Genomic DNA, 16840 nt, shown 5'->3' on the forward strand with positions numbered 1-16840 from the left:
GGATTGAATAATAGTAACCAATATATATTAAGTTACTTCAGTGTCTAAATGCTTGACATGTATTACCTCATTTAATCTCCATGACACTCCTGTGAAGTGGCTCATCTTAGATGAGGAAACCAAAGCACGGAGAGGTTCAGTCACCTACTCAAGGTCACAAAGCTAGTGAGTAGCAGAGCCAGGCCTTGAAGCCAGGCTGTCTGTCACCACAGTCCATGTTTTTTTTCAGTTTTTGGCCGGGGCTGGGTTTGAACCTGCCACCTCCAGCATATGGGGCCGGCGCCTTACTCCTTTGAGCCACAGGCACTGCCCTACAGTCCATGCTCTTAACCATTATACTACAGTGCTCTCCTGAAGGAATAGGCAGGGAGAAAAGTGACTGGCAGATTCCAGGAGGAAGAAACAGCAAGTGCAAAGGTCCTGGGGCATGAATAAGCCCAAGGGTGGGAAACAGCAAGGAAGCCAGGGGGCTGGAGTGGGAAAGACAAAGGGGAGAGTGAGGTGGGAGATGAGGCTGGGGCTGACTGCCATCAGACTTTTGATTTAAGCTGAAATCAAATCACTGGGTGACAGGTGGTCTTTTCTGGGCAGGGGGAATAGCAGGGGCAAAGACTGAGGCTGGACTGGACTTGAAGAACACAGGAGAAGCTCATGGAGGCCAGTGAGGATGGACCCCAAGAGAATGAAGTTGAAGAAACAGAACAGAGAAGTGGGTAGGACATGAGGTCCGAAAAGCAGGGATAAGTAGGCCCGGGAGGGTAGAGAGTTTTGATTTTAAGCTGAGATGTGAAGGATGGAGAGTAGGAAGCCAGGCAACTTGGATGTGAAATAGGGCGGGAACGTCACAAGCAGTGAGTATAGGCTGGGCAGAGTGCGGGTTGCTTTTGTGGCTGGAGTTGCTGCGGCAGAGAGCCAGATAGTACCAGCGGATTAAGTTGGAGAGTAGTGGGGCTCGGATCATTTAAGGCCTTTTAGGCCATGTAAGGGGTTTTAATCAAAGGTGACACCTAGACTGGGTGTGGTGGCACACACCTGCTATCCTAACACCCCGTGAAGCTGAGGCAGGACAGATCACTTGAGCTTAAGGAGTTTGAGGCCAGCCTGAGCAAGAGTGAGACCCCGTGTCTACTACAATAGAAAAAACTAGCTGGGCATTGTGGCAGGTGCCCATAGTTCCAGCTACTTGAGAGGCTGAGGCAGGAGGATTGCTTGAACTCAGGAGTTTGAGTTTGCTGTGAGGTAGGTTAATGCCATGATTCTCCAGGGCAACAGAGTAAGGCTCTGTCTCAAAAAAAAAGCTGACACCTAGAAGATGAGATGGGAATGACCAGGTAAAGAGTGATGATTGGTATTCCAGGAGGGTGAAGCAAGTGCAACGGCCCTGAGGTAGGAATGCATTTGGTATGTTCAGGGGCACAGCAAGGAGGCCGGAGTGGCTGGAGCTGGGTGAGTGGCATGATGTGGTAGGTGATATTGGCACAAGGGTGGGTGGGCCAACCTCAAGCAGGACTTTCTAGGTATGGGATTAGGTTTGAGCCATGTCCTGAAGGATGAAGTGGAAGCAGACAGGAAAAAAGTGGAAGGCGATGTTCTTGGCGAAGTGCAAAGGCAGAGAGGCTAGACAAAACCGAAAGAGTTAGACTATCAAGGAAGCCAGTGTAGCCAGGCACAGTGAACACCACAGACCAGTAGAACTTTGATGTTGATGGAAATGTTCCAAGTTTGAGCTGCCTGACATGGTCACCACTAGTTACATGTGTCTGCTGGGTACTTGAAATGGGGCTAGTGTGGCCAGGTTAAGTGGCTCATGCCCGTAATCCCAGCACTCCGGGGGCCCAGGAGGTGGATTGCTGAGTTTAGGTATTTCAGATCACCTTGAGCAAAAGCGAGACCTCATCTCTGCTAATAAAAAAAAAAAAAATAGAGGGTGGTGCCTGTGGCTCAATGGAGTAGGGCACCCCATATGCCAGAGGTGGTGGGTTCAAACCCAGCCCCAGCCAAAAAAAAAAGAAAAACTAGCTGGGTGTTATGGCAGGCACCTATATTCCCAGCTACTCGGGAGGCTGAAGCAAGAGAATCACTTGAGCCCAAGAGTTTGAGGTTGCTGTGAGCTATGACACCACAGCACTCTACCCAGGGTGACAGAGTCAAACTCTGTCTCAAAAAAAAACAAAATAAAAAGGAAGCCAGTGTGGTTGGTATGGAGAGCAGATGAGAGGTACAGAGGAAAGAAGGGAGGTCCGGGAGATGATGGGGAGACCTATTATGTAGACTTTGAAGGGCGTGGGTTAGAGATTTGGATTTAGGCTGATCCTTCAGGGATAAAGTGTGATGAATGGTGTGCCAGGCAGAGGGAACAACAAGTGCAAAGGCCCTAAGGTGGAGCTAGGCGTAACATGTTCAAGAGAATAGCAAGTGGGTCAGAAGAGCTGGAGGGAGAGGCGAGCCACAGAGCCATGAATCCCCTGACCACGGGCCCTCCTGCACCTCTACCCAGGTGGATGGCATCCTTCACTACCTGCCCTACAGTGCGGCAGATGGGCAGATCCAGGTGTTACGCCAGGGCAGCAATGCTGTCGTGCGTACGGACTTTGGCCTGACTGTCACTTACAACTGGGATTCCTACGTGACTGCTAAGGTGCCCAGCAGCTATGCAGGGGCCCTGTGTGGGCTCTGCGGGAACTTCAATGGGGACCCAAAGGATGACTTTGCTCTGCGCAGTGGAGGCCAAGCTTCCAATGCACTGGCCTTTGGCAACAGCTGGCAGGAGGAGACAAGGCCTGGCTGTGGAGCGGCTGAACCAGGTAACTGTCCCCAGCTGGACTCCCTAGTGACCCAGCAGCTGCAGAGCAAGAAAGAGTGTGGGATCCTCGCTGACCCCAAGGGACCCTTCCGGGAGTGCCACAAGACGTTGGACCCCCAGGGTGCTGTGCGTGACTGCGTCTATGACCGCTGCCTGCTGCCAGGCCAGTCTGGGCCACTGTGTGACGCATTGGCCACATACGCTTCTTCTTGCCAAGCTGCCGGGGCCACTGTACACCCCTGGAGGAGTGAGAAACTTTGCCGTGAGTACGGGGAATGGCAACTGGGGGGCCCAGCCTTATGTATATTCATTAATGTATGAATAATTTGTTTAACCATTATAACAGCCAACGAGGTTTAGAAAGGCTCAATTACATGCCTGGGATCATGACAATTAGAAAGTCATAGATAGTTGGCATGCAATCAACATTTGAAAAAGGACCCAGCACATCCGGTAGCCATGTCCACATGGCAGCTGTCATTCAGAGGTGAGCAGTCATGCTGCCTTGAGAAGGAGTCTGTCCCATCTCCAATTCTTCTTGATCCCCATCTGGCCTACTTCAATCAGAAAGGACATCCAGAAAGGACATGCATGTAATTAATTACAGCTAGTGCTCCTATGTCCCCCTTCCCATTGGGCAGGTCCCATTCTAAGGTTTCTTCTTGAATCCCCACAATCACCCTGAGACAGGATTGGATAGCTCCTATTCGCATTTTACAAGATGAGGAAACAACCAAAGAGTTATTAAGTAACTAGCCTGAGGTTACAAAGCAAGTGGAGGAATGGAGCAGGTTGGCTCCTGAGTTTGTTCTATTTATTACTATCCTCTGTGACCTCTAGGGAAATTAAGAATCTCTTATTTTCAAACCCAGCCCCGGCCAAACTGCAACAAAAAAATAGCCAGGCGTTGTGGCGGGCGCCTGTAGTCCCAGCTACTTGGGAGGCTGAGGCAGGAGAATCGCGTAAGCCCAAGAGTTAGAGGTTGCTGTGAGCCGTGTGACGCCACGGCACTCTACCGAGGGCGGTACAGTGAGACTCTGTCTCTATAAAAAAAAAAAAAAAAAAAGTCTTATTTGCTTAAAACTACTGTTAACAGCTCGGTGCCCATAACTCAGTGGCTAGGGCACCAGCCACATACTCCGGAGGTGTCGGGTTCAAATCCATCCCAGGCCTGCCAAACAATGAGAACTAGAACCAAAAAATAGCCGGGTGTTGTGGTGGGTGCCTATAGTCCCAGCTATTTGGGAGGTTGAGGCAATAAAATCGCTTAAGCCCAAGAGTTTGAGGTTGCTGTGAGTTGTGACACCACAGCACTCTACTCAGGGCAACATAGTGAGACTCTGTCTCAAAAAAAAAAAAAAGAAAGAAAATCTGTTATCCCTTGTGATAAGAGTGTCCAGACAAAACAAACAAACAAACAAACAGACAGACAAAAAACTACTGTTATCCTTGCCCTCCTCGGAAGTTATAAAAGACTGGGTCATGAGGGCTTAAATGCTCAGAGGGATGCCTATACCCACTACAGACTTTGATAATTATTGCTATAGTACCATTCTGACTTCCTCTACCTCTTTCTCTGCTCCTCCCCTTTTTCATGGAATATTTTAAAGCAAATTCTAGACATGTGAGTTGTGCAGTAACTGCTCAGTAAGCATTTGTTATTCAGTAACAGAAAAGAACTTTTAAGAAACATGACAAAATGCTGTCATTACTAGTAACAAAAATAACACAAATTCTTCAACATCATGTAAAAACCCAACTTGGGGGCAGTGACTATGGCTCAGTGAGTAGGGCACCGACCGCCATATACCAAGGGTGGCAGGTTCGAACCTGGCCCCAGCCAAACTGCAACAAAAAATAGCCGGGATGGGCAGAGCCTGTGGCTCAGTGCATAGGGCGCCAGCACCATATACCAAGGGTGGTGGCTTCGAACCGACCCTGGCCAACCTGCAACAACAACAAAAAAATAATAACCAGGCGTTGTGGCAGGCACCTGTAGTCCTAGCTACTGGGGAGGCTGAGGCAAGAGAATCGCCTAAGCCCACGAGCTGGAGGTTGCCATGAGCTGTGACGCCACAGCGCTTTACCAAGGGTGACAAAGTGAGACTCTGTCTCTAAAAAATAAATAAATAAAAATAAAAGCCCAACTTGGGGGACTCAGCGCCTGTAGCTCAGTGGCTATGGCACCAGCCACATACACCAGAGCTGGCAGGTTCGAATCCAGCCCAGGCCTGCCAAACAACAATGACAACTATAACCAAAAAATAGCCAGGTGTTGTAGCAGGTGCCTGTAGTCCCAGCTACTTGGGATGCTGAGGCAAGAGAATTGCTTAAGCCCAAGAGTTTGAGGTTGCTGTGAGCTGTGATGCCACAGCACTCTACCCAGGGTCACAGCTTGAGATACTGTCTCAAAAAAAAAAAAGAAAGAAAGAAAGAAAACCAACTTGGCTCCACATTTTCCTAGTTGTCTAAAAAAAGAAAATGTTTTTCCAGTTTGTTCGGATCTAGAGACAAACCAAATCCACATGCTGCATTGGGTTGATCTAGCTCTTAAGTCACTTTTACTCTATAAAAGCTTCCTTCCTTTTTTTCCTTCCCAACATATCATGAAATTTTTAAAATAACAGAGAGAAGGTGGAAAAACTGTGTAGGGAATACCCATATAACCACCACCCAGATTTACAACATCATCCACTCCACTTGCTTTTCATATATTCGTCCCTCTATCTACTCCACCCTTTTGTTCATGCCATTTATTTATTGGGAAAAAATAGGTTATTTGTCTTGTAGAATTTCCCACTTTCTGGATTTGGCTTGTTGCATCTTTGTAGTGGTGTTTAACCTGTCTCTCTGTCCTGATTCTTCTGAAAACTGGATATTAACTCTAGAATACCACACACCAGTAGAGCTTTGATGTTGACGGAAACGTTCCATGTTCGAGCTGCCTGATATGGTCACACTAGGCACATATGTCTGTTGGGTACTTGAAATGGGGCTAGTGTGGCCAGGCACAGTGGCTCACACCTGTAATCGTAGCACTCTGGGAAGTGGAGGCAGGTGGATTGCTTGAGCGCAAGGAGTTCGAGACCTGCCTGAGCAAGAGCGAGACCCTGCCTCTACTAAAAATAGAAAAACTAGCTGGGTGTTGTGGTGGCATTGAAGTTGCTGTAAGCTATGAGGACACCATGGCACTCTACTCAGGCCACAATGTGAGACTCTGTCTCAAAAAAAAAGAAAAGAAAAGAAAGGCTGGTATGATGGATGAACTAAATCTTCAATTGTATTTAATTCTAATTCACTTACATTGAAATGGTCACAAGTGGCTAGTGGCTACTATATTGGCCAGCACAGATAAGGCTTGATTTAGTTCAATTTTAGTGAGGTTTTTGTTTGTTTGTTTGTTTGTTTTGAGACAGAGTCTCACTTTGTTGCCCTCAGTAGAGTGCCGTAACGTCACAGCTCACGGCAACCTCAAACTCTTGGGCTTGAGCTAGGACTACAGGTGCCCACCACAATGCCCAGCTATTTTTTTGTTGTAGTTGTCATTGTTGTTTGGCAGACCCAGGCTGGATTTGAATCCACCAGCTCTAGTGTATGTGGCTGGCGTCCTAGCCACTGAGCTACAGGAGCCGAGCCTCAGTTTTAGGTTTTTTGTTTTGTGTTTTTATAGACTGGACTGTGTAGAGTTTGGAGAGTGGAAGGTTTTGTTGTATTTTGTTTCATTTCTATAACACTGGGTACATATTTTATTTATTTTTTTGAGACAGACTCTCACTGTGTTGCCTTCAGTAGAGTGCAGTGGCATCACAGCTCACAGCAACCTCCAGTTCTTGGGCTTAAGCAATTCTCTTGCCTCAGCCTCCCAAGTAGCTGTGACTACAGGCGCCCGCCACAACACCCAGCTATTTTCTTGTTGCAATTGTCATTGTTGTTTAGCTGGCCCAGGCCAAATTTGAACCCACCAGCCTCAGTGCATGTGGTCAACACCTTAACCACACTGCTATGGGCCCCAAGCCCAGGTACATATTTTAATTACTACTCTAGAAGGAAGAAGCTAAAAGTACCATATTCACAAATATACTGCAGAGAGTATGCATGCATGGACACACACACACATATGTGTGTGTGAGAATGCCACATATTAGCATTCTATAACCAACTGGAATAAGGTCATTGAAGACATACTAGGGGTTGGTGCTCGTAGCTCAGTGAGTAGGGTGCCAGCCACATACACCGAGGCTGGTGGGTTTGAGCCTAGCCTGGACCTGCTAAACAATGACAGGTCCTGTAGTGGTGGGTGCCTGTAGTCCCAGCTACTTGGGGCAGGAGAATCACTTGAGAAGCCCAAGAGTCTGAGGTTGCTGTGAGCTGTGAGGCCACAGCACACTACCACAGGTGACATACTGAGACTCTGTCTCAAAAAAGAAAGAAAGAAAGAAAGAAAGAAAGAAAGAAAGACAGAAAGAAAGAATAATAGGTAACCCCAAATCACAGTTAAATTGGAAAAGAATCTTAATATCTTTTTAAAAAAATTTTTTAAGTCCGTGATTTTATTTATTTATTTATTTTTGAAGCAGCCTCATCCTATCGCCCTGGGTGGAGGGCCGTGGCATCATTGTAGCTCCCAGCACCCTTAAATTGCTGGGTTCGACTCATTCTCTTGTCTGAGCCTCCCAAGTAGCGAGGACTACAGGCATGAGCCACCCCAACTTGGCTAGTTTTTCTGTTTTTAGTGGAGACAGGGTCTCACTCTTGCTACTCAGGCTGGTCTCAAACTCGTGAGCTCAAGTAATCCACCTGCCTCAGCCTCCCAAAGCGCTAGAATTACAGGCATGAGCCACCACACCTGGCTAATCTTAATTATCTTAACTGTGACCTAGGGTGTTCCCCAGGCCCAACTGAACATAAAGCCTCAGTGCAACTGGACCACTTTCGTGTGAGTGAGTGTGAATGGATGTGCATGCACATGTATGTGTTGGGGGGGGTCAGGTGTGTCACCTGGGGAGAAGGAATTCTTCACGTTGATGGCTTTTCTCCCTGCAGCGATGAGCTGCCCTCCCCACAGCCACTACGAGCCATCCGCCTCCGGCTGCCCACTGACATGCGGAGACCTCCCAGTGCCTGGGGGCTGTGGCTCCCAAAACCATGAGGCCTGTGTGTGTGACGAGGGCTTTGTGCTCAGTGGTGAGTCCTGCGTGCCCCTGGCCAACTGTGGCTGCGTGCACGAGGGCACCTACCACCCACCAGGCCAGACCTTCTACCTCGCTCCTGAGTGCACTTCCCTTTGCCACTGTGGGGAGGGTGGCCTGGTTTCCTGTGAGCCTTCCTCCTGTGGCCCACATGAAGCCTGCAAGCCATCCAATGGCATTCTGGGCTGTGTGGCTGTGGGCTCTGCCACCTGCCAGGCGTCAGGAGACCCCCATTACACCACCTTCGACGGCCGCCGTTTCGACTTCATGGGCACCTGCGTGTACACACTGGCTCAGACCTGCGGGGCCAGGCCTGGCCTGCACCAGTTTGCTGTTCTGCAGGAGAATGTGGCCTGGGGCAATGGGAAAGTCAGTGTGACCAAGGTGATCACGGTCCAGGTGTCCAACTTCGTCCTGCGGCTGGAACAGAAGCAGAAAAAGGTCACGGTGAGTGCAGAGGGCCTTGGGGTGGAGGCATTCAGTGGGTGGCTGAGCTACGAGTACTCAACCCAGGAGCAGGGACCACAGAGCTTGAAATGTTTGTGGGAGGCTTGGGGTCCCCTAGGAGAAGAAGTACTGGTTAGAGCCAGCAGGGGAAGCCAAGCTGGAAGGAGGCCTCAGGCACATGGGACCTGCCCCTTGTGGCTTATTTTCCCGCCCCGCCTATCCCTCCGTCTCATCTCTCTCTGCCCCTGGGTCCATGCACTGTCCTCCCCAAAAACCTCTCCCACCCCTCCTGCCTTCATCTCCACCCTTTCCCCACGTCACCCTTGGTCCCTGCCCTAGCCACCTCCTTGGTTTCCCGCCCATCAGCAGGATGGGGGAAAGAAAGTTCAAGGCCAGAGGATAATCCGTGAGTGACACAATCACCCCGTTAATAACAATGACAACAATAGCAGCAGCTGTAGTTTTTAGATGGCTGACCCCAGACCCTGTAAGCTGCTGAGCGCTTCATGTCCCTGGTGCCATTTTATTCTCACACTGGAGACACGTGGAGGCACTATGATTTACTTGACTTTTAGAGAGGGAGGTCCCATCCCTGGCCCGAAGTCCCCCAGCAAAAGCAGGACTTGAAAACAGGATTATGTGCCAGGAGACTTGTGTATGCTGGACCTTGTGCTGCTCTGCCGTGCTTTTCTGACTGAGATCTGGTCTCATAAGGAAACTACATTGCGGTTCCACTAGAGGGATCTCCCCTGAGATCCTGCTGAAATGCAGGTGCACAGCCCTTGCTCCAATAGGGATATTGACAAGGATGCTGATAAACAGCTGCCTTTACCAGGTGCCTTTGCTGGGCACGTGCGACAGGATTTAATTCATATAACCTAATGTAGCCCAAGCTCCTAATGTAGCTCCCAACACACGAGTAATTACCTCTAAATAGATGTCAATTGTTGGTATTCTCATTATTTGCATCTCACTGAATTCCCCACCCTCCCTAGGAGGTGGAAATTATTAACATCCCCCACTTTATAGATGAAGAAACTGAGGCACAGAGATGCAGTCACTTGTCCTCACCCACTACCCAGCCCTCGGTGGGAAATATGGCGGCTGATTATGTTTTTAGAGACTCAGCCCGGAGCATGTCTTTTTCCTGCTTTCTTCTCTGATTCCTCATACATCCAAAAGAATCCAATGCTCACAGCAAGCTTTGCAGTAAGGAAGGACGAGCAATTGAGTTAACCAGGGGGGATTTACGATGCTTTGAAGTGCCCTGTAAAACCACAGGTTCTCATCTCATGAGTTGTTACTCCATTGAGACCTGTGTTGGTTTCCGTGGCTGCAGTAACAAATTACCCCAAGCATGTAGCTGAAAACAACAGAAATTTACTTTCTCACAGTTCTGGAGGCCAGGAGTCCAAAATCAAGGTGGCACAGGGCCACACACTCTCCAAAGGCACTAGGAGACAATGGCAACAGCACTCCAAGCCCTAACTTTGTCTTCACATACCCTTTTCTGTTGTTTTGTTTTTTGTTTTTTGAGACAGACTCTCACTCTGTTACCTGGGATAGAGTGATGTGGCATCATAGCTCACAGCAACCTCAAACTCCTGGGCTCAAGCGATCCTCTTGCCTCAGCCTCCCGAGTAGCTGGCACCAAAGGTGCCTGTCACAATGCCTACCTAGATTTTCTATTTTTAGTAGAGATGGGGTCTTGCTCTTGCTTAGGCTGGGCTCTAACTCCTAAGCTTTGTTGATCCACCTGCCTGCCTCAGCCTCCCAGAGTGCTAAGATTACATTTGTGAGCCACTGAAACTGCCCCACACAATGGCTTTTCTCTGTGTGTGTCTCTATGCCTTCTACTCTGCTTGCTCTCTCTTTTTTTCTCTTTTTCTCTTTTTCTTTTTTTTGTAGAGACAGAGTCTCACTTTATGGCCCTCGGTAGAGTGCCGTGGCCTCACACGGCTCACAGCAACCTCCAACTCCTGGGCTTAAGCGATTCTCTTGCCTCAGCCTCCCGAGCAGCTGGGACTACAGGCGCCCGCCACAACGCCAGGCTATTTTTTGGTTGCAGTTAAGCCGGGGCCGGGTTTGAACCTGCCACCCTCGGTATATGGGGCCAGCGCCTTACCGACTGAGCCACAGGCACGGCCCCTCTTTTTCTTTTTGATACAGTCTCACTATATCACCCTTGGTAGAATGCCATGACGTCACAGCTCTCGGCAACCTCAAACTCTTGGGCTTAAGCAATTCTCTTGCCTCAGCCTCCCAAGTAGCTGTGACTACAGGCACCCGCCACAACGCCTGGCTATTCCTTTTTTTGCAACTGTCATTGTTGTTTAGCTGGCCTGGGCCGGGTTCGAACCTGCCAGCCTGGGTGTATATAGCCCGTGCCTTACCCACTGAGCTACAAGCGCCATCATCTGCTTGCTCTTATAAGGGCATTGTCTTTGGCTTTAGGGCCCATCCTAATCTGGGATGATCCCATCTCAAGATTATTGTCCTAATTATATTTGCAAATATAATTATTTCAAATAAGGTCATATAATGACACTCCAGGTGGATATACATGTATCTTTGGAGGCCACTGTTCAATCCACTGCAAGACCCTATAATTGTACCCATTTTACAAATATGGAAACTGAGGTCCAGAGAGGTAGGGAGATCTTCACTGTCAAGCAGGAGCTGAACTAGGGTCTGACCCCCTCAAAGGAAGCCTTCTGAAGCACAGCATCTCCCACCCTCCAGGTGAATGGTGTGGACATGAAGCTGCCCGTGGTGCTAGCCGAGGGCCAGATTCGTGCCTCCCAGCACGGCGTGGACGTTGTGATTGAGACCGACTTTGGCCTGCGGGTGGTGTATGACCTCCAGTACAACGTGCGAGTCACCGTCCCAGGCAACTACCACCAGCAGATGTGTGGCCTATGTGGTGACTACAACGGTGACCCCAAGAATGACTTCCAGAAACCCGATGGCTCACAGGCAGAAAATCCCAATGAGTTTGGCAACTCCTGGGAGGAGGCAGTGCCTGGCTCCCCGTGCCTGCCCCCGCCCACTTGCCAGCCAGGGGACAAGGACTGCAACCCCAATCCCCAGTGTCCTGCTGAGCTGGAGAGCAAGTATCAGAAGGAAGAGTTCTGCGGGTTCCTTACCAGCTCCAAAGGGCCGCTGGCCTCCTGCCACAAGCTGGTCAACCCCCAGGGTCCCTTGCAAGATTGTGTCTTTGACCTGTGCCTGGGTGGTGGGGACCTGAACATTCTCTGCAACAACATCCATGCCTATGTGAGTGCCTGCCAGGCAGCTGGAGGCCACGTGGAGCCCTGGAGGACCGAATCTTTCTGTCGTGAGTGATGGGAGACTGAGGGGCAGAGAGAGGGCGACGCTGAGGGGTAGGGTATGGGGAGACTGAGGCACAAGAGGGGTAGAGCCTGGCCTGCAGCCCCTCCTTCCCAGGGCTCTGATCGGCCCCACTCCTTGCAGCGATGGAGTGCCCCCCCAACAGTCACTACGAGGTCTGTGCAGACACCTGCTCCCTGGGCTGCTCTGCTCTCAGTGCCCCACCACAGTGCCCGGATAAATGTTCTGAGGGCTGCCAGTGTGACTCCGGCTTCCTCTACGATGGCCAAGCCTGCGTGCCCATCGAGAAATGTGGCTGCTACCACAACGGCATCTACTATGAGGTAGGAACCCCTGGTTCTGCACCAGGTGCCTCATCCTATGCCCCTCTCACTGCCCATCAGCTCTACAATCTGTCCACTCAGCCTCTTGAGTGTCTCCCCTGCCCAATCCTCCTCCCCTTGCCATGACCTCATCTTGGTCCAGATTGTCCTCTCCTACCTAAGTCCCTCCCAGCCCCTGATTTTGTTCCCCCTGGTCCACCCTCCACATAGCAGTGGTAAAGACCTTTCTAAATATGACCATGGGAATCTAAAAGCTTTAAACCCTCCTCTGGCTCCCTAGGTCAAGTTTTGGCTTTGTTCTTTTCTTTTCTTTTGCGACAGAGCCTCACTCTGTTGCCCTGAATAGAGTGCATGACATGATCATAGCTCACAGCAACTTCAAACTGCTAGGTTCAAGCGATCCTCTTGCCTCAGCCTCCCAAGTAGCTGGGACTACAGCCATGCACCACCATGCCCAGCTAGTTTTTCTATTTTTAGTAGAGACAGAATCTCACTCTTGCTCCAGCTGGTCTGGAACTCCTGAGCCCAAGCAATCCACCCACCTTGGCCTCCCAGAGTGCTGGGATTACAGGCAAGGTTTTGGCTTTGTATCTCAGGTCTGGGCAAAGGTGGCTTCCTGATCACAAGGGTGAGATTTTCCTCTGTTACACCAGCTGCTAACTCCCTCTCCCACTCTCTCACAGTGAGTCCTTTTTCTTTGGTGTGTGTCTTTAAAGTCCATCTCCTTCCCAGGTCTGCCAGCTCTCTGAGGACAGGGACCCCCCTGCCCCCAGTTGTTCTCACATGAACAATAACAGCAAATATGTAGATGGTGCTTACTAGGAGCCTGTTACTGTTTTAGCACTATATGTGTGTGTTATACATGTATATGTATTACATATGCATATAAACTTTTTATTATGAAAATTTCAAACGTGCAGAAGTTGAGAGAATAGTGGAGTGAACCTCTAGCTATGTATCCATCGCTTAGCTTAACAAATAATCAGTATTTTCCCAATCTTGTTTCATCTCCTGCCTTGTCTTCACAAGGCCTTCTCCTCTGTGTGTCTCCTTGACTTCTTCTCTTCTGGCTCTTATCAGGGCACCTTGTCATTGGATTTAGGGCCCACCCTAATCTGGTAATCTCACGTCAAGATCATTATCCTAAATACATTTGCAAAAACCTTTATTCCAAATAAAGTCATCTAAGGAGCTCCTCCCCTCCACCCCGTCCTCTCTGATCTCGATTATGTAAAGGAAATCCCTTTACATTTCATCTGCACTTTACATGTATTATTAAATCAGTCATATTTTCATAGGTAAGTGCTATTATCTATCATTTATAGATGAGGAAACTGAGGCACAAAGAGGTTAAGTGATTTGCCCAGAGTTAAGCAGTTTGGAAATAGTAGAAACAGGCTTGAAACCTGCTCTTAATTGCTGTGTCACACAGTCTCTCCTACAGCAGAAATTTAGTGACAATTTTGGAATGAATGAGTAAATGAGTAAGAAGTGAATGACTAAATGAATGAACTGGGCCCCAAAGCCATGCCATGCCTCAGTTTCACAGACAAGGGTTTACCCTCCTGAGAGATGATCCCTTTCATGTCTGCCAGACCCCTCTGTGCTAGGAGGAACACCAGGCATGTGGGAGTTGGCTCCCACAGTGGGGTCCCTGATGGCTGTGCCTTCTGTCCCCACAGCCACAGCAGACAATCCTCAATGACAACTGTAAGAAGCAATGTACGTGCCATGCAGGTCAAGGCGTGGTGTGCCAGGAACACAGCTGCAAGCCGGACCAGGTGTGCCAGCCCTCCGGAGGCGTCCTGAGCTGTGTCCATAAAGGTGCTGGGCGAGAGTGTGGCTGATGTGACTAGGGACAGAGGACAGGGACTCTGGAGCTGAGAGTGGCATGAATGGGATGTTCACAGTGGGAGGTGCACAGGACTAAGGATTGAGGCCTCAGCCTGGGGATCCCTCGGTGGGTTTCTCAGAGCCTGGAGCAGAAGCCTGCCATTCTGGGAGGTACAGACCATTGTGGGGGAATCCAGACTGTAGGGACCCGCATGGCGAGGCTTCCCAGGACACATGCCAGAGACCCTTAGTATAAGGCAGGGACAGGAATGCTTTTTCTCTAAACATCTAGATGGCAAATATTTAAACTTGCAGGCCATATGGTCTCAGTCACAATGACACAGCTCTGCGATTGTGGCATGAGAACAATCACAGACTATTTAGGTGAAGAGATGCAGCTCCAATTAAACTTCATAACACAAAACCAAGCCTCCTGATGTGCCACAGTTTGCTGACCACTGGTATGTGGGCGCAGGCTCAGGGCTTCAGACTCCAGCACTAAAGGGCATGGGAGAGACTGGACTCCTCAGGGGTAGGGACCAGAGAGCAGAGTCCTGAGGTCCTACCAAGGCGAGACCTTGGATATGAGGACTCCCTCAAGTGAAGGATCAAGATTTCTAGGGGTACCGTCTCAGATGTGGGCCCCCCAGGCTTAGTCTAGAACACAAAGCAAGCCCCACGGGCAGTTTCTTAGGAAGAAGAGCAGAGAACCCCCCCTCAAAGATAAGAGAATGGGACCTCCAGCACGGCAGGCATGGGCTGAGACCCTGGGGATAACAGACTCCCAGGGATCGGGGCACATGTTGGTCCAGTCAAGAGACAGAGTCATTTGAATAAGGCAAGTTTAACGTAAAGGGTCACTTCATTGCGAGAGGGAATTGACTACTAAAGGGTAAAGAGAAGACTAGAGAATACAAGCATAGGGGCGGTGCCTGTGGCTCAGTGAGTAGGATGCTGGCCCCATATACCGAGGGTAGCAGGTTCAAACCTGGCCCCGGTCAAACTGCAACAACAAAAAAAATAGCAGGGCTTTGTGGCGGGTGCCTGTAGTCCCAGCTACCAGGGAGGCTGAGGCAAGAGAATTGCCTATGCCCAAGAGCTGGAGCTGTGCCACCACAGCACTCTACAGAGGGCAACAAAGTGAGACTCTGTCTCTAAAAAGAAAAAAAAAAATGAATACAAGCATAGCAGATACAGGGAGCAGCTAGTACCTCTAGGGCCAGATCAGAGCATGGAAGGATGGAGAAATTGGAAAGGATGCCCCCACAGCAAGGTTGATTCAGATCTCATTGGAGAGGGCGCAGCTGTAGCTCACTGTGTGGGAGAGAGGTTTGTGCAGGCTGAGTTTATGAAGGGAACCCGTCGCTGAGAAACCAGCTGGGGCTGGTGGACCTCCTCGATGTGGTCTCACACACCAGCAGGAGCTGGCAGAGCAGAGCAGGTTGGAAGCCAGACCAGGAGCGCCACCACTCTCACAGTGACTCTTGAGTGCCCTCTACTGACAAAACTTAACTCCATGGGTGGATTTGAAGCTGAGAGAGAAGAAAGTGACAATTGGCCAGAAGAGAGGAGGAAGCTTGAAGGCTGGTGTTTTGCACACAAGTGTTCCAAAAGCGGGGGTCACAGACATAGCAACCCTAGGGAGAAGGCCTTTTACACTTTACACATAAGCCCACAGAAGTGAGACCCCCTTCCAGGGCTAGTGTCTCAGACATAGCAACCCTCGGGTGTGGAGTCTCACACAGAGGGATACCCAGACTGTGTGAATTGGACCCCAGGGTTTGATTTCTAATGTTGGGACCCTTAGCACAGGGTTTTCATCAAAGATCCTCCAGAACTCTAGTCTTGGTCACAGAGATCTCCAGAATGTGGGTCTCAGATGTGGAGACTCCCAGGTGGCTGGGATCTCAGGCATGGGGTACCCTGGGGTCCACGTCTTGAACACAGAGAACCCTGGGGCTAGGGTCTCAGACATGAATATCTCCAGGGCTGGCACCTCAGATAGAGGGACCCTTGGGACTCAGGTCTCAACCTGGGTTCCTGGTGCTGAGATCTTAAGAAAGGGAATCCTGGAAATTTAATCTCGAACAAAAAACTACAGGTCCTGGGTCTCGGACATAGGGACCCTTGAGCCTGGGTCTTGGCTGTAGGGCCTGGCTCTTAGACATAAGGACTCTGGAACCTGGTCTAACTCTCAGAGCCAGTATCCCTGGCATAGACTGGGGCAGATGCAGGGCAGCAGCTGTCCCTATGGTGGGCAGCCTCTAAAGGTCTTCTCTCCTCTGCCCACAGACCCGTGCCAAGGTGTGACATGCCGGCCACAGGAGACATGCAAGGAGCAGGGTGGCCAGGGTGTGTGCGTGCCCAACTATGAGGTCAATTGCTGGCTGTGGGGTGACCCACACTACCACTCCTTCGATGGCCGCAACTTTGACTTCCAGGGCACCTGTAACTATGTACTGGCAACAACTGGCTGTGAGGGGGTCAGTGCCCAGGGCCTGACACCCTTTACTATCACCACCAAGAATGAGAACCGGGGCAATCCTGCTGTGTCCTACGTGAGGCTCGTCACCATAACTACCCTCGGCACCAACATCTCCATCCACAAGGGCGAGACTGGCAAAGTTCGGGTATGTTTGGCGGGATGGTCCCCTGAGCTCCCAGGTCCTGGAGAGCACAGTTCGAGCTCAAGGTTCTCTATCTTCACCAAAGCCTGAAACAAAATGACAACAAAAACAACAAGGCGGTGCCTGTAGCTCAGTGATAGGGCGCCAGCTCCACATACCGAGGGTGGCGGGTTCGAACCTGGCCCTGGACAAACTGCAACAAAAAAAGTACCCGGGTGTTGTGGCGGGCGCCTGTAGTTCCAGCTACTTGGGAGGCTGAGGCAAGAG

General features: G+C 50.1%; 1 protein-coding gene across 2 annotated transcripts in view; it reads left to right on the forward strand.

Annotated features, from left to right (window-relative positions):
* The window catches only part of FCGBP (Fc gamma binding protein), a 51649-nt gene that overhangs the window by 20168 nt on the left and 14641 nt on the right, over window positions 1–16840 (forward strand). For both annotated transcript variants that reach the window (XM_053604313.1, XM_053604314.1), the window contains 6 exons: window positions 2498–3065; window positions 7847–8439; window positions 11182–11776; window positions 11914–12113; window positions 13796–13937; window positions 16239–16576. In XM_053604313.1, coding sequence (XP_053460288.1) covers window positions 2498–3065; window positions 7847–8439; window positions 11182–11776; window positions 11914–12113; window positions 13796–13937; window positions 16239–16576 — 2436 coding nt within the window. The remainder of the gene's footprint in view (window positions 1–2497; window positions 3066–7846; window positions 8440–11181; window positions 11777–11913; window positions 12114–13795; window positions 13938–16238; window positions 16577–16840) is intronic.

Source organism: Nycticebus coucang, chromosome 10 (assembly GCF_027406575.1).
Source record: "Nycticebus coucang isolate mNycCou1 chromosome 10, mNycCou1.pri, whole genome shotgun sequence".
In the NCBI taxonomy this organism is placed as follows: domain Eukaryota; kingdom Metazoa; phylum Chordata; class Mammalia; order Primates; family Lorisidae; genus Nycticebus; species Nycticebus coucang.